This window comes from Lepidothrix coronata, unplaced genomic scaffold, assembly GCF_001604755.1.
Source record: "Lepidothrix coronata isolate B3197 unplaced genomic scaffold, Lepidothrix_coronata-1.0 Scaffold165, whole genome shotgun sequence".
In the NCBI taxonomy this organism is placed as follows: Eukaryota; Metazoa; Chordata; class Aves; order Passeriformes; family Pipridae; genus Lepidothrix; species Lepidothrix coronata.
The window spans coordinates 78,417-95,861 of NW_016690345.1; the positions used below are offsets into that span (position 1 = coordinate 78,417).

General features: G+C 44.9%; 1 protein-coding gene across 10 annotated transcripts in view; it reads left to right on the plus strand.

Annotated features, from left to right (window-relative positions):
- The window catches only part of AGAP1 (ArfGAP with GTPase domain, ankyrin repeat and PH domain 1), a 292,625-nt gene that overhangs the window by 69,123 nt on the left and 206,057 nt on the right, over positions 1-17,445 (plus strand). For 7 of the 10 annotated variants that reach the window (XM_017829561.1, XM_017829556.1, XM_017829558.1 and 4 more), the window contains exons 2-4: positions 5,487-5,545; positions 10,257-10,344; positions 11,000-11,011. In XM_017829561.1, the coding sequence (XP_017685050.1) occupies positions 5,487-5,545; positions 10,257-10,344; positions 11,000-11,011 (159 nt within the window). The remainder of the gene's footprint in view (positions 1-5,486; positions 5,546-10,256; positions 10,345-10,999; positions 11,012-17,445) is intronic. The other 3 variants (XM_017829557.1, XM_017829560.1, XM_017829564.1) reach the window with 1 other exon arrangement.

The window sequence follows — 17,445 nt, forward strand, 5'->3', positions numbered from 1 at the left end:
CCCAGCCGGGGCTGGGAGGGGGCCAGAGGCCCCAAGGGGCTCCGAGCCCCTTCCTCGTGGCTCACAACATGGCCACCTTTCCACCACAACAACCAAAACTACAACTCATCTCTTCCGGTGAGCTTGTGATATGTTTATATTTTTGCAGGAGCACCCATTGGGCAAAACTTCCAGGGGTTTCCACCCCTTGGGGTCTACCACTTTTCAACCTCTGGGGGAAAAACCAAGGTCCAAACCACCACAGGACCTTAAAGCTCATCCCATTCCACCCCCTGCCATGGGCAGGGATGCCTTCCACTGGAGCAGGTTGCTCAGAGCTCCATATAAGATTTAAAAAAAAGGACCTTTTGGATCGTGGCACACTCTTCCAAATAATATTTTATGCAAAGCTTAGAAATAAACGTCAGGATGTTTTTCTGCTGTTTTCTGTTGGAACTGAGTCGGTGCTTTGACTTGAAGTGAGGGGGCTGGGTTGGGAGGATGTGCTGTGAGATTACCCCTCCTGAAAAATGCATCTTTGAGGAGTATCACAAGTCTCAACCCAAAAGCTGCATATTTCCCTCTTTGCTAAGAAAATTAGCACAGGAGCTTTGGGAAGTATGTCCTGAAAGTGCTGCTTTGATACGGCTCCAAGAAAGACACGTGTGGCCTCGTGTGCATCCTCGTGGGCAAGTGGGAGCTTGTAGGAATATTTTCGGTACCTTTTCACTCTCAGGTTTTTATTTCAAAGTCAGAAATAACTCTAAATATTGCTTGTAATGCAGAAATTATTGAAGAGGGAGCAGGGTGTGATGTGGCTGTTGGTACTTTTAACTTCATTCATGTGTTTTTGAGGGCTCCTGTTCTTAGCAAAAAGGATCTTTTGCTGAGTGTTTCCAGAGAAATCCCATGGCTTTTCTATTTTTTATTTATTTATAGCTTTTCCTCATTTAAAAGGACAGCAAAGGAATGTTGGGATTGCCTGAGGGAAGCTCTTGCTAAGAAGCTTTCCAAGAATTGTGGAAGATTTCAATCTTTTCATGTTGTCCTGCAGAGACATCTGCCCGCCCTTCCCTCATCCCTCCTTTTGGTCAGGTTTGCCACTGGGTTTTCATCTGGATCAGAGGCAGAGAAAGCTGTGAGAGATTTGGGGGGGAAAAAGGGCAGAACAAGGTTAGTGGCACAAGGGCTGGTGGGGGAGAGGCTGCTGTGCTGGCACTGCCCATGGGGGGCTGCTGGGATGGTTTTGAGGCAGCTTAGGCTCTCCTAAAATATTATTTAACAGACAGACTTTATTGGCTTGGGAGGGTTCTTTGAGCAGAGGGGCCCAAAGGATGGAGAGGGTGATGTAAATCTAATTGGCCCCAGTTAAAACTGTTGACTCTGAGGTCTGATCAGCTGCCTTGCTGCAGCTGCCTGTGGCAGGAAAGTGAGTTGATTTAGGAGAGGGCTTCCAGCATTCAAATTCAAGGCTGGGATGAAACGGCCTGCTGGACACTGGGGCAGGCTGGGGCTGTGGTTATTTCCAGAAAGGCTGTGAAACCCCTCCAGTTTTCATGTGTGACTTCGCTCCCCTCTTCCAAATGATGGATGTTGTTTCTCTTTAACTTTGTTCTGTGAATATTTAGTTTTTAGTGATCATTCCTGGCTTTGAAGAAGTAAATTTTTCTGTTTGAAAATTTTGAGCAGGGCTTTTCTGGAAGCTGTCTGCTGTTCTGTGCCTTGGAGTGCACAGACCTGGCCAAGAATGGCCACCAACCCCTGAGATTTCACCCCAACATGTGTTGCCCCATCCCTGGAAGTGCCCAAGACCAGGTTGGACGGGGCTTGGAGCAGCCTGGAGTAGTGGAAGGTGTCCCTGCCCATGCCAGAGGTGGAATGAGATGAACTTTAAGGTCCCTTCCAACCTTCTGGGATTCATGGGGAACCAAAATAGAGCATACATCTCATTCTTAGTGCTGGAACTGAGATAGAAGGTTCCTCTGGGTGGAGCTGAGTTACTAAACTGAGGTTTTAAAATAGCCCAGGATCTTGTTGGAGTTTGTGCTTTAATGTAGTGATGTGGAAGGGGAACTGAGAAACTCTGAATGTGGTGGTGGGCATAAAAAAAAACGAAGACCATGTTGGGGAAAAGTAAACTTGGCAAGAATGCAATTTAAATGATCTTGGTGCCTGCTTTAAAAAGACACGAGTGACACTGTGAGTGTGTGGTGCTTTTGATCACTGATGCAGAAGTTAAATGAGCAGCACATGCAACTGTGATTAATTATTGACAGAAGTCATTCCTTTCATATGTACAGTCTGTAGTGAGACATGAAGGTTGAGTTCACTTGAATTCCAGTCGGGCAGTAATGCAAACAGTCAACTTCATACATGTGGTTCTGTTTATTATGCAAATCTCTTCCAATATGTTTAAATCCACATGTGGTAGTTGGGGGGTTTGGTGCTTCAGCAGAGGATTTTTGTGGACTTTGGGCCGTGCCGGCTCTGGTGTGAGGGATCCAGTGTTTGGGTCGTGCTGTAGCTGTAAGTTAATTTCCTTTATTTAGGAAGAAAAGGCAAATCCCTGGGATTGTCTGTGATGTTCTAAGTATTTGACCTTTTCACCCGAACTTCCATGGGTCTTGGGATTAATTTGGAATAAATCACTCTTTCCTGAGGAATTCCTCTGAGAACCAGCTTGGTCAGTGGGTAGTTCAGTGTCCATCCCAGTGATGGCACACAAACCTCCTTGTGTTTTGTTGCCTCTCCTCCCTGACTTGTGCTTTGGAAATGTACACATCTTCCAAAATAATATTTAAAGTGTCAGGGCTTCTGATGTTCTTGTTACCCTTGTGCCTCTGCCCTTTGGCTTGGGAGATGTTTCTGCACCTCTCCAAGTTGGTAGCAGTGATCTGCTCCTCATCTATTTTGAATTTTCTGTGGTGAGGAAATCCAGTGCTGCTTTTTTATTGAAGCTTGTTGACATTAATAGAGAGCTCTCATTTTGTTTCACACACATAAACCTCCATGAGTCAGGGATAATACTTACCCTGAGACTGATGGTTTTCCTTGAATCCTGAGAATCTGCAGAGGAGCTGAAACCTCCTTGTGTTGTTTGGCCTTGGCTGGTCCTCCCACTGCTTAGTCTTGCAGATAAAATGGGATTCTGTTTATCCATCTTTTGCAGTAATGAGGGAAGGAATGATGCATGCACAGGTATGGGGGAAGGAGAAGCAGGTCTGTTCAAATCATGCCATATGGACATATTGATATATAAAAATGTACAGTTCTGGAATTGTCAGGAAAAAGTGTTTTGGAACAGAGCTGTGGAATGTAAATGGTAGTTGGGGTTATGAAGGGGAATGCAGGGTAGAATCATGAAATCATGGGATGGATTGGGTTGGAAGGGACCTTAAAGCCCATCTCATTCCACCCCCTGCCATGGGCAGGGACACCTCCCACTAACCCAGGTTGCTCCAAGCCCCGTCCAACCTGGCCTTGGACACTTCCAGGGATGGGGCAGCCACAGCTTCCCAAATCCACAGTAGCTCAGAGCAAACCAGGAAGAAGGGTAGTTCCTGTCAGGACCTAATAGTCAATCTAAGGCTCCCCAGTTCACTGCCCACTGTAAGGAAAAATATTCCTTCCCTCGGGAAGGGAGGAAAACATCTCGCCCAAGCTGTGTCCCTTTGGAGTGCCCGAGTCCTGAGGCTCCTGCAGCAGGTCTCACTGCAGTGTTCCCAAATGGAAATTGCTGCTTGTTTGTGATTTTCACCTGGGCATGGTACGGAAAGAATTTTCCTGTGGCCTCAGGTTCTGATGGAATGGGATATTTCAGGTCATGGAACAGGAGCCAAATGACCCCAAGTGTCTTGTCTTGCACCTGGGATGCCAGAGGTTAACCTGAGTCTTCAGAGCATTTTAATCTGAGCCTTTGGTTTTCCTTCTCCTTCCAGCGGGTGTGTGGGAGGCAGCTCCAATCTGTAATCCACCGAAATGCTGATTATTTTCCCTGTGTTTTCATACAAACACACATGTCCCACTGTACAGCGTCAGTTCACAGCTGAAATACAAAGCCATGTGTTAAATATAACTGGGGAAGGCTTCCAAATTCCTGGCTGATGGGTCTTTTTGTAATATTGAAGCAAAAGTAATTTATTTATTAATAGAGATACACTGGAAAATACAGGTTTGCTTTGCGATTGTTTTCAGTTGGTCACTGGGAAAGCTTGGATGGTCTTTTAAGTTAGTGAGGATAGGGAATTGCCTCCAGGTTCTTTATTCTCCAGATGAAAAGATCAAATGAAAGAACCTTTTCCCTCAGCTGATGGGTGTGTTGGAGGGGGAGCAGTGGCTTGCAGAACCTTTGCTCCCCTGTGGACAATGTGGCCAGGTGTAGCTTTCTGCCTGTTACTTCCCGTGGCATTAGGAATTGTTTGGAATGCCAGGACTCTCCGTGCTGTTCAATTCCTGTACAGTGGGAGCTGTTCTGCTGTTTAATTCCTGTACAGTGGGAGCTGTTCTGCTGTTTAATTCCTGTACAGTGGGAGCTGTTCTGCTGTTTAATTCCTGTACAGTGGGAGCTGTTCTGCTTGGGAGGAGCATCCTGTGTGTGTGGCACAGACACTCTGCTGGTTTGCTTGGCTCTGGGGGGGCTTTGATCAATATTCAGATTGGATTTGTATCAGAAACACCACACTCTTTTTGATTACAGTTGGCCAGACCTTTATGGAAGGAGCAAAATTATGTTTGAAGCTAGAAAAATAGAGCCTTATTTCTGTCCTCCCTGTGGGATTGCCAGTGAGGCTGGACCTGGGTGCAGCCCTAAGGAATTGATTTCTGTTGGGAGCAGTGATGAACTTAATTCATTCTTCAAGAAATCAACCCCTGCCCCCAGTACTTCTGATTGAATTCTAAAGTAAATGGCTCTGTGGTTTCTTTCTGTCTGGGTTGTACTACAGAAAAATAGCCTGTTTTATGAATAAAGAGATGTTTTCCCCTCCCTGGACAGGGATGTTCCCAGTGACTCTGCTGGCTGCAGTTGTTGACATTGAGTGTGATGTGCAGGAGAAAATAACATGTTTTAGAACCAGCAAATTTTCTCATTTACCTGTGGGGAGGATGGTGGCAGCTGCAGTTGCTGATGTTTAGTGTGACAACCAGACCAAGGCTTTTCCTGTAGGGGAGGAATGTGTCAAGGTGGATGGGAAATGGTTTAACCCTGGATACACTGGAAGAGTCTTTGCAGAACCCTGAAGGCCTGGAGGTAGTTTGGGCTTGCAAATGCCAGGGCATGAGAGATGGGTGGACTCACTGCTGAGGGCAGGTCTGTGTGGAATGGGCACTTCTGGGATTCTGGATTTTTTTATATGATTTGTCCAAACCCCTGGTGTTTGTCAAGTTGGACCGTCAGTCTCCTGAAATCAGGGTGAATTTTGGTCAGCCAGAGCCTTGGCATGAAATTATGTGCAGCAGACCACTAAATGTCATTATCCTGACGTTGGGAATGTTCTCCTCTTTCACAGATGCCTTTGTAAATAGCCAGGAATGGACACTGAGCCGATCCGTACCGGAGCTGAAAGTGGTGAGTTTGTGTTTACTTCTGGCTTGGAGAAACATCCTGAAAATGTTACACACAAGTGTGAATCTTTCACACTTCATTAAATCTACTGTGGGGGAAAAAACATAGGAAGGAATTTTAATCAGTAAAGCATTTTTCTTCTACACAAATATGATAGAATCCCGAGATGGTTTGGATTGGAAGGGACCTTAAAAATCATCTTGTTCCACCGGTGGGGACACTTCCACTAGCCCAGATTGCTTCAAGCCCTGTCCAGCCTGGCCTTGGACACTTCCAGGGAGGGGTCTGTCTTTATATATCTTCAGTTTTTATAATCATATTTCAAAGATCTCTCTGTATTTTATTGCTGTTGCAACTTGTCTGGCTCCTTGAACCAGCTTCCAAGGGAGGGCTGACATGTCTGTAAGAGGGGGGTGGAAGTTTGCAGCCGATATATAAAGGTCCTTTTTTCTCACCATAATAATTTTTCATCGTTTTTTCAAGGGCCAAATGTCTTCTCTCCCTGTCTTGAAAGACTTCACCTGAATTGATACCAAATTTTTAAAAAAAATATTTTGAATATTCGTTTAGTGAATCAAAACCTACATTTTACTGTAACAGTGAGCAGTGATTTAACAGCTGCTTACAATAACTTCCCTTGGCTGAGCTGTTTTCATGTAGGTGAAAGAAAAGGCAAAAATAACACAGGCAGAGTGGGGGAGTTTTCCAGATTTGCCCTTTTAAGAGAAGTGAACATGGAGGCTGAGATGAGACCTCCTGGTAGTGGGAATTAAACCAGCAGCTCGGAGTAACTGAGGCCCCATCACTGGGGTGTAATTTTGAAGACAAACACGTCCCTAAATACCTCACAGAAGTAAAACTCTAAAGAATTTGGGACTGGAAGGTGTTGGTTGGGTAGGAGTCCAACACTGTGGTGGCTTATTCTGAGGAGGATCTACAGAGGGTTTCTTTGCAAATCCCTTCCCCTTCTCTGAGCCCTGCTAATTCACAGCAACCCCCCAAGGCACCTGGGGCTTGCAAGTGGGACCCAAGCTGTGTTACTGCCTGTTGTAACACACAACACAAACGAGTCCCAGGCACCAGATGATGGTCTCAGGGTATGATTTTCTCTTGTGACAGTCTGGCTGCATCATGTGAGTACTTGTCTTGGGTATTCTGCCCCCGTGGTGTCTGAACCAGGGGTAGGAAAACAGATTGCAGCTGCCGAGAATTGATTAGCAGTGGTCAGCATGCACAGGATGGCTGTGCCAGGGTGAAAGCAGAACTCTGACCATTACAAAAGTCATAATTGGATTAGAGCACTGCAAACTGTGCATTCCAGCAGCACCAGCTGTGCTCCAGCAGGGAGGGCAGATTGGGAACTCCAGCTGAAATGTGCTCTGCCTTTGCTGCCTGTCTGCCCTTGGGGAGCAGTCATGGCTGTGAGTCCATCTCTGGGTCATTCCCTGCCTTCCAGCCTCATCCTCGGAGCTCACTGATGGCTGAGGAAGGAAAGGGCCATGTGAAAGCCAGACCTGCTGCTCCAGCAGTGCAGGTGTGGGGATCAGACTTGGCGTGGCAGGGTTAGGAAGGAGCCCCAGCTTTACCCTCTTGAGCAGGATGTGGGGAATAGCTCACTGGGAGAGGTTGTCTTCTCTGCAGAGGCTGGCAGGTCCTGAAGTTGAGGGGTTGGTTGATTTTTATTTTTGCTTTATTTATACAGTGGCTGCTGTTGTACACTTCGGGCTCTGCAGAATTTTAAAGGGAATAGAAACTGCTCTGGGAGAGCAGGGGAAGCACCCAGGGCTGCAATAAAGGAAGGATTACATTTCAACATGTCTTTGAGGAAAGAACACCAGTCTTTGCCTCTGCCTCATGTTTTAGCAATACACTCAGGGCTTGGTTTCTTTCCAGTGTTCAAAAGGATTTTCAAGGTCAGGTTGGATGGGGCTTGGAGCAACCTGGGCTAGTGGAAGGTGTCCCTGCCCCTGGATGGGTTTTAAGGTCCCTTCCAACCCAACCCATTCTGGGATCCTGTAGTTGGTTTGTACTGATCAGATACTTCCATGGAGTTTTACCCAAGGATTTCGATGCTTCTCTGATGGTCAAGAGCATGGGGAGACCCAGTGCCTTTGGTATTCCTGGATCCCATGTATCAAAATGTAAAATAAGGATATGTTAAGCGGAATAAATATGAGGGGTCTTTCTGGATAAAATCACTTAATGTCCTGCTAAAAAATACACAAAGTGCAGTCAGGGCAGCTTTCAAATGCCAAGTGTCATCAGTACATTTAAGCTTTTTTCCCCAACAGGCTTTAGTAGGATGTGGGCACAGTGGTTTGGCTTCGTTTTACAGCGTGTCTGGCACTTGCAGATAAATGATTCAGTGTTGCACAAGTCATAAGTGACAAGAGCACTGAATTGTAGCTGAATTTTCTCCTTTCTGAACTGGGTTAGGGTGGTATTTTTGTGCCTTAACATGCTTATCATAACTTTGTGCATTTCAGACATATCCATAAATAAATAGAGATGACTGAGGGGGTGTGTGTATAAAATATGGGAGAGGGGAATATGACTTCTGTGAAAATATGCTGGCATGTTTGTCATACTGTGGAGGATCAGCCTTAAGTATTAATACTGATAAAGAGAGAAACTGGATTAGAAGTCGGATTTTTTTTCTAGTGTAAAACTTATTGCTCCTGGGTTTTAGGAGCAATTGATTGGGAGACCTGGAGCTGTGATGCCAAGCCCTGCACTGAACAAGAGAAGGACAGTTCTCTTAGATTTTCATGTCACGTTTGATCCTGGTAGGAAAGAGGTGGTGCCTTGTAGGTTCTGAGGTGGGATCTGAAGGAATCCTGTTTTGCCAGATGAGGAGAAGGCAGATCTCTCCTGAGTGCTTTCTGAAGGAGCTGTCTAGGGAGAAAATACAACTGTCATGCAAATGTAGATTCTATAGCTGTGTTTGCAACCTGGTCTAGTGGAAGGTGTCCCTGCCCATGGCAGGGGAGTGGAATGGGATGAGTTTTAAGGTCTCTTCCAACCCAAACCAGTCTGGGATTCTGTATGAAATAGTGTTTTTTTCACTGAAATACATGTTCCTCCTCCTGATCACAGTGCTTTTGGTATCAGTTTGCAGCATTATAATATCCAAATGCTCTTGTAGCCAGGCATTGTGGATCCCTATAAGGAGGAACGTATCAGAGAACCCGAAGTGCTGTAAAATTGTGTATTCTGATGGGACCTTTGGGATACTTAAAAAAAACAAACAACTTTGTATTCTTAAATCAGTTGATGTCTTTCAAATATTTGGGGTCTCTCAATAGAATAAATTACCCCCATCCATGGCCAAAGTATGTAGGTTGTTCACTCTCACTGGACCCCAAGTTGATGCTTTTCTGTTTTTCCTGGCAGTTAAAATTTTGGCCCAAGTCTAATATAAAATAACGTTAATGTCCATACACATGGGACTTGTAAGCAATTTTTGATATGAAGGGTGGTTTCTTAGGGTTTAGAATTAAGAAAATGGAGTAGAGACTGTGCACTAATGTGTAACTTGTTCCTGCTGCCTCGGTCAGTTTGGCAATCTTGGGCCCATCAGCAGAGTTCATCTTGTCTCCAGGGATCTTATGTTCTGAACCTTTGGGGAAGGTCAAGTAAACATGTGAGAACAGAGTAGGCTTGGTTTGTTTTACAGGGTGAAGTAAGTTCCCATCTCCTCCCCCAGAAACCGAGTGTCCTCAGCACTGTGTGCCCTTTTATAGCAACAGAAAATGCAAATCTCCATGTCTTTTGGAATGTGAGCACCTCCAGGAGGAAAACTCCTGTGGTTTTGGGCTGCTTTCTGTTAGTTCTGCCTGGGTTTGAAAAACAAATGCCAGTGAACCAGCTCAGCAGAAAACTCCTGTGAGCTTTAGGGTCAAGTGCTGCTGGTGGTTGTCAGATGTTCCCAGGGAAGTGTTGGGCATGGATGGTTTGAGTTGGGAACTTCTTGGTAGAGTCAGGGACTTCAACACATCCTGGTGGAGACCTGAGTGCCACTTCCAGTGCCTAAAGGGGCTCCAGGAGAGCTGGAGAGGGACTGGGGACAAGGGATGGAGTGATAGGATGAGGGGGAATGGCTTCCCACTGCCAAATGGCAGGGATAGATGGGATTAGTGGGAAGGAATTCCTCCCTGGGAGGGTGGGGAGGGCCTGGGCTGGAATTCCCAGAGAAACTGTGGCTGCCCCTGGATCCCTGGAAGTGTCCAAGGCCAGGTTGGAGCAACCTGGGCTAGTGGGAGGTGTCCCTGCCCGTGGCAGGGGGTGGGATTGATGATATTTAAGGTCTCTTCCAGCCCAAACCATCCTGTGCTGGTGGACGTGGCAAGATGAGTCTGCCCACAGCCACAGATATCACGTGTGCTTCAGTGTGAATTAGTGGGAATCACAGAGTGCAGCCTCCAGAGGTGTTCCCAGTATGAAAGCTTCACCCAGTGAAGAGGTGCCAGGCTCCTCCCTGAAGTCTCTGTGTTCCCTGGTGTCCCATGGGCAGCTGAACACAGGAGTGCTGTGGGCAGAGCCTGAGTTCCCGTATCAGCTTTGCTGTAAACTTTGTCTTGGTGTCTTTGGGACTGTTCCAGTGGTGTGGGCTTTCTCCTCGAGCACTGAGATGTTATTTCAGGGTTCTCATGGAATGTTCTGCAATTCCCAGGGATTAATGCACTGGGTTTCTGTTCCCTCTGTGTGTCTCCAGGGGATCGTGGGTAACCTGGCCAGTGGCAAGTCCGCGCTCGTGCACCGGTACCTGACGGGCACCTACGTCCAGGAGGAGTCACCCGAAGGTACGTGCTCTGCCCTCACCACTGCTCTGCTCCCACAGGCTGCATCTGTATCCATTTTAATCATGCAGAAATGAATTAGCAAAGGATCTCATTTACTGTTTCAGAATTCATGGAGATTTCTCCTGTAGTTCTCCAGACTGAGCTCAGTATGCACGACGATATAATCGGAGCTGTTCCATAGCTCTGGAGCATCCTTAAATACTTTGGCCCCCAGGATGTGTCCGTATGGGAGACTCAGTCCTGGTGGAGAGGAGCTGACTGCTCTCAGTGGTGCTGCTGCTTTCAGTTGGGCTGTTGAGAGCCACAGTCACTGTCTGTAGTACAGGATTTCTGCAGAATTGGGATTTGGGGAGAATAAAACAACTTCATGAGCTTAAACTAAAGATATAATTTGTTCATTGTTTAATGTATCAAGTGTTTAGTCTTGACTTTTTTTTAATGTTCTCATAGCATAGCAAATGAATTTGTATGCTGTAGTGTTTAACATTAATCCAAAAATATCATAGCATAGCACCTTATCAAGGTGTGTCTTAGAATAAATATTTTTTTTGATTATTTTTCTTTATCTGTTCTCCTTATGAACTTTTAAATCCAACTCTGAGACACTGAATTTCTGGTTCCTTCTTTTCCTTACTGGCTGTTCCATTCTTTGCAGATATGGATGCAGGTAACTATACATTGTCTCCATGGCAGCTCTCCTTTGGAAGGGACAGACGGTGGTTTCTGTACTAGAGCATTTTCCCCTTGTTTTGTGTATCATTTTGAGTTGTTTCCTTTTGATTTCAAGTCTTTAGTACATCTCACTGTTTTTGTCTCTTGCTGTAGTTGTCTCCTCAGCAGTAGTTTGTAGCTTCATGCATCTCTGATAACATTTGTTCCTAATTAACTCTTACCAAAGGAAGCTATTCAGCTTAACAGTTGATGTTTTAACAGCCTGGAATTGTAGTTAAAGTGGGAGGAGAGGGAAAGGGAGGGATGGACAAGCCTTTTCTGTGTGGTATTGCAGCAACAGTGAAGGCTTCCAGTTTCTAAGTTTGCCTGAAATGCTTTTGCTGCTTTGTAGCTAGAACTGATAATTGATAATGATTGATAATAATAATGGAGCCTCTCCCCAAAGCTACGTGTAGATCCTGGTTCTGGATGCTGAGAGTGAGAAATGGTGATGTGAGGGGCAGATCCACCAATTTACAGCAACCCTTCAGCAAAAATCAGTATCTCAGCGTCTCTGCACAAACAGAAAATATTTTGGGCTGTTTTCTCCTTGCAAGACTCCGATCTATTAGCTGTTCCCAGGGCTGGCAGTCCTCTCCTCCTGTAGGATAAATATTTTGGGTGGTATTCCTTGGGAGTGTTGCCATCTGTCCTCTTTGTCTTGAAGGATTTTTATTTACAGTGACGTTCTGACTGTTTTTCCTGGAAGAATTAGATGACAAAAGCAGTGTCAAATCATTTCTTTGCACGTAAGTGTAGCTGACAAGCCTCACTAATGACACTGCTGCATTTCATTAGCAGAAGGAAAACTGGAATAATTAAGAGCTTTAATTCGCCTTGTGTGAGGGATAAGGGCAGATTTCTAATCAAGTTAATACTGAAGGAGATACAACCCATATAAACCATCCTTAGTAATACCTGTAGTGGTGGTTTGTGAATGTTTTTGTTCTTTGTCATAGAATCTGAGGATGGTGTGGGTTTGGAAGGACCTTAAAGCCCCCCCAGTCCCACCCCCTGCCCTGGGCAGGGACACCCTCCCTAGATCAGGTTGCTCCAAGCCCTGTCCAGCCTGGCCTTGGACACTTCCAGGTCATCCAGGCACAGTCCCACACAGCAGGCAAAGTGTCATCCTTTACCTTGCAGACCACTCTTTTCCTCTGCTGAGGGGTGGTAAATGTGCTGGGTTGTTCAGCTGCTAAAGAAGGGATGGATATGGGACATTGGGGTGTCAGCTGCTTGATTAGGGAAGAAAACCCCAAGTTCCCTGACTGTGAATGGCTTCCTGACAGCTCAGTTTGTCAGGCATCATGCAGTGAGTACCCCGTGGGTAAAGTCATGGCTCTTGCTCCATGTGGAGGTGGTGATTAGGGTCAGGGACTGCTCTTTGTGCTCTCCTTGGCTCCAGTTGCCATGAAACCATCCCTCAATCAGCCAGGTCCCGGCTCTCCTGGAGCCCTTGGAGGCATCTGCAGTGTTCCAGTAAATGAATTTTATGTGAAGGTGGTTTCAAGTTTCCTTCAGCCCTTTAAGGTGAGATATTTCTCTTGCTGCCCAACACCACGTCCCCTCCAAGAGGAGGGCTCACATTAAGGGGTAAAGTTTTCTCTCACTGTCTGGACTACCTTTGATTTCTGTTCAGAACTCGTTTTAGTCCCTGATGTGTTCATAGCATGAAAACCTTTGTTTTCTCGAAGTATAAGGGTTTGTTAGGAAGAAAGTTTGCTTTTAGACTCTTGCTTTGCATATTTAGGATGCAAATAGCTGTGCTCCTGTGTGACACATTTAAAATCAGGTGGATTTGGATGTAAGGAAAGAAGTGATGTGTTACCCTGCAGTGAGTGGGAATCTCAGGAGTCTGGGACTTCCAATTTTTTTTCTGTGATGGTACAACAAGGAAATGATGGGAAATAGGGAATCCTAGTGACTTTTTATCTTTGAAGTACCTTCCAAGTGATTGGAAGAAACACTCCTGCTTCTGGGTGTGTGACATGCTGGAACAAGAGATGAGGTGTGTGAAGCCTGGGGTCTTTCTTTTCCCCCAACTAAAATGGAATTGTGCCTGTAGGAACAGAGTGAACCCAGGGCCGGGTGTAGAATTTGAGGCTGAGTTCTTTGCAGACCAAGGTGAGCTGAAGTTGACAGGAATGGGGAGTGTCAGGAGATTCTGTTGCTGTTTGGGCTTTGTTCCCAAAAAGCCACCGAGGTGTGAAACATGACTGAAAGGCTTTTCCACACCTCTGCTATGTCTGTGAATATCTTAAGTCATATCATTATTACCTCAGTACTTTTTTTCCAGTGAGTGTAATAAAAAAAAAAAAGACAGTTGAATTGTCCAAGATGTCTCAACTGGGATGAGGAAAAAGGAGGTTTTTTTCCTCCATGTACTTTGGGATATATTTAAGATTATTTTTTTTTCATGTGGAGTAAATAGGTTCTGTGTTTCCAAAGGCATAAAACCCATCCAGCACCCTGACTCGAGGCAGCAAGTAGCTGTTGCAGTCAGTGAGGTTTCATCTCCTGTGTGTGGAGGAACTTGTAATAAAAATGAAATTTTCCCCCAGTAAGAGGTACGGAATAAAGCCTTTAATGGTGTTCTCCAGAAAGCTGTGAGCATTTACTTTCTCTCCAAATTTGACCTAAAAATAATTTTATACTATTCCAGCTTTCACCAAATAACTTTTTTCAGTAGCACAGTGAACAGTGTATCACTTGAATAGCAGGAATGGTCGTGAAATGGTCATAAAATAGCAGGAATGGTCGTGGTTATTATTAAAATGCTAAACCAAGTGTCACCTTCAGCCTTCCCTTTGAAGAATGTAATGGAAGCATCACGAAAATAAGTTCCCAGCCTGTAAAAAAAACATGTATCAACAATCTTAAAGGTCTTTTCCAACCTGAAGGATTCTGATTCTACGTAGAAATTACATCTTGGGGGATGGATGTCCATGTTTTTCAATTTATTGTCTCTAGTAACTATTTCTGTCCCATTCTTCCCCAGCAAAGGGTAATTATGCAAGGAGGATTGAGGCAGACTGCTTTAAAATTTCAGCTGCTTTCCTTCCCATCCTCTTAAGAGATTTTGTCTGGTTACAGACTCTTACACAATATCTGTGCAGAAAGTTCAAGCACAATCAAGCACATTAACTGGGATGACCTTCCAGGTGGCTTCAGTCAGGTCTGATGCTTCCCTTGCTGGGGTGAATCCAAGAATGGAGCTGCTTCTGGGAAAAAAGAAGTGTTAAAAAAAGGACCAGGCCAGGCTGGACAGGGCTTGGAGCAACCTGGGATAGTGGGAGGTCCCTTCCAAGCCAAACCCTTTGGGATTCTGAGATCCCTTGGGCCTCACAGTTTGGTGTTTTGGGATGAAGAGAACATGGGAGCTGCAGCAGAATTGGACAGTTTTCTCTTCTGTAGCTCTGACTCTTGTTCCCTTCTCCCTGTGATTCATGTAATCCTTCCTGCTGGGAACAATTAGGTTCCTAAGGTTGCCAGTCTCTTTACAGAAGCCACTGGCTATTTTTATCCAGTTAATATTTTTTCAAATAAGTAGGAAGGCCATATTTAGTAAACACCCCAATCTGATCTCTCCTGAATAAAAAGAGAGGATGTGCCCCAGACTAATCTGTGCTCTCTGTTCTCAGCAAGCAGCTGGCTGAAATGCAAATGAAGAGCAAGGAAGTGTGTCCCCTGAGGGTGTATTTAGGTGCTTTTCTTGGAAACTCTTGCTTTTTCATTCATGATTTTTTGGAATTCCAGAAAATGACCGTCATCCACAGTCATATACTGACATCGTGCCTGTTTATGTGCTTGTACAGGGAGATTTTGCAAGAATGCCAAGTGCATAGGAGTTCAAAAAAACCACATTAACCTTAAAGTCACGTTTTGAAGTTCTTGAGCTACAAAACGCAGGGAAGCTGAAATTTTCCACTTTGATTTCAGTGTTTACAAGCTTTTTGTTTACAGATCCTTTCAATGTTTCAGGAGCTCCTGCAGCACTTTGAGGCAGCTGAAGGTACCTGAGTAGTTTTCCTGTGTGTAAACCCACATGTGTGCAGGGGACAGGGATGACTTGAGGCACGTGTTTCAAAATTACCTATTTCCAGTTCTTTGTCTTCCATTCTTTTCAAACAGGATTGGCTGATTATTTTTATTTGGCATTTCGTGCTGACACCCAGATATAAAACAACACTTGTCTCTTTTTGATCCTTTTAAAGTGCTGCTGCAATGGGCTCTCCTGGGCTTTTGGAGCCTTTCAGGCTTAGCATAAAAGACACAAAATGTTTATGTATTCTGCCCCCTCCCCTCTGGAGCCCTTCCCTCTCCTCCTCCTCCTCCTGGGACTGCCTGTGTGGGTTGGAGAATCCTTTGAAAACCTCTCTGTTCCAGCCGTTGAGTTGGCGACTGTTTCAAGTGTCACCTAAATAAGGAACTCTGGTAATTAAAGAAAGAACTCAAGAATTTGCTCTTTTCGTGGGCAGAAGGTGCTGAAGAAGCAGTTTCCTACAAGGGGCTTCCCTTTTTGAGCTGTTCAAGGTGATGTCTTTAACATGTTGCCCCTTGAATACTCCAAGGTTTGGATGAGTAGCGTCTTTAGGATTTGTGCCCTTTTCCTAAAAGGCTTCTTGCAATGTTGTGTCCCCAGTTAAAACTGTAATGCAGATTTGTAGCTGCTCTTAATAGCAATACAAGTGGCTTCTCCCAAGTAACAAGCAATAGGACGAGGGGAAACGTCCTCAACCTGTGCCAGGGAAGGTTAAATTGGATATTAGGGGAAATTTCTTCACCAAAAGTGTTGTCAAGCATCAGAACAGGCTGCCCAGGGCAGGGGTGGAGTCACCATCCCTGGAAGTGTTCCAAAAACGTTGTATGTGGCACTTGGGGACATGGTTTAGTGGTGGCTTTGGCAGTGCTGGGTCAGTTGTTGGACTTAATCTTGGAGGGCTTCTCCAACCTCACTGAGTGTGTGATTCCAGGATTCCAGCTCTCCAGTTCTCCCTGCTTTCTGCTGCTGAGTCAGCAGCCAGTTTGGAGTGGCTGCTGCTGGAAGAAGGACCTCCCTCCCACTTTGTTTTTCAAATATTACTCCTGGGTGTATTTCTGAATGTAGCCCATTATATCACTCTTGATCCCAAAGCCAAATCTTAGTGCGTTCTTTGAACATGTTTCTTGTTCAGCTTGTATTTAATTTCTCAGTTAAATGAATTAAATTTCCGCCTTCCTTTAAATCTGTTGTTTTGGGAAGTTGTATCAGAAGGCAGGGAATGGGAAGGAGCTGATTTTATTCACAGTGTGATGAATTCTTAGCGGCCTCGTTGATGTGCACAGGATGTCACTGTGTTAGTACCCATTTTAGGGAGGACAGATTATAGTATGATCACAACTAAGTCCAGTTCTAACTTTAGGGTTACTATTTGTGATGTCAAACTGTAATGAAAGGACAGTGTTATAGAAGCTGTCTATAAACTATGTATAAAAAGCAAAGGGATATTTAAAAAAAGAGAGGTAAAAAAGGGCTTGGAATCTGTGGTTCAGTGCTTTTAGGAGTTAAGTTTTTGGCCTATCTTGGTTATGCTGTTTAGGTTTTGTTAGTAATTAGGTTAAAATCTTTGAAATTATGTTGGAAGTTTGTGAAGTCAAGCAGAAATTTTGAGCAGCTGAATTATGTGTTAGATTAAAAAGGTGTAGGGTGGGGTTGTCTGGAAGATGAAATGTGTGATAAGGCAACTTTTAAAGTACTGCAGCAAAAAAGAGCACGGGGCTGACTGTGAGGAGCTTTGTTTGGAAAGTGCTGGTTTGGGGTGTCAACTTTTAAAACTTGAAAAGGCTGGTGATGGAGACAGGTAGGAGTGTACTAAAGTGGTGTCACATCCTGCCCAGAGAAGCTGACTCTGGGTTTTGTTTGTCTCTAGCTGGCTTGATAAAAATAAGCTTTTAAAATTAGACTTGCAGTGTGTATACAGTTAGTGGGTGTGATGTGTAAGTAACACTCTGCACCTGCTGTCAGTGAAATACGCTTATTTTTCTTACTGGGTATTTTCTAGGCACACCTTTTTGGTCCTTATCTTCCATGTGGTGCCCTACCCAGACTGTGCAGGCTGAGGTTGGGATGGTGACACGGGCTAGGACAAGGAATTCCCAGTTGCTTCTCTGCACTGCCAGAGGGTTTTTCCATCCTGCCTCATCTCTCTGCAGGGAGTTGGTCCCTCCATTTGGCCCCCGTGATGCTGCTTTTGTTTTTCCCCTCTATTTTTCCAACTCGTTATGGTCACTTTGAAGTACAATCCAATTTTCTAAGATAATTGCAGTCCCTCCTGCTTCATTATCTAGAAATTAAGTAGCCTGTGTTACTTCCATCTTCCAGGCTGTTAATAAGCTGCGTGCGTGAGGGGT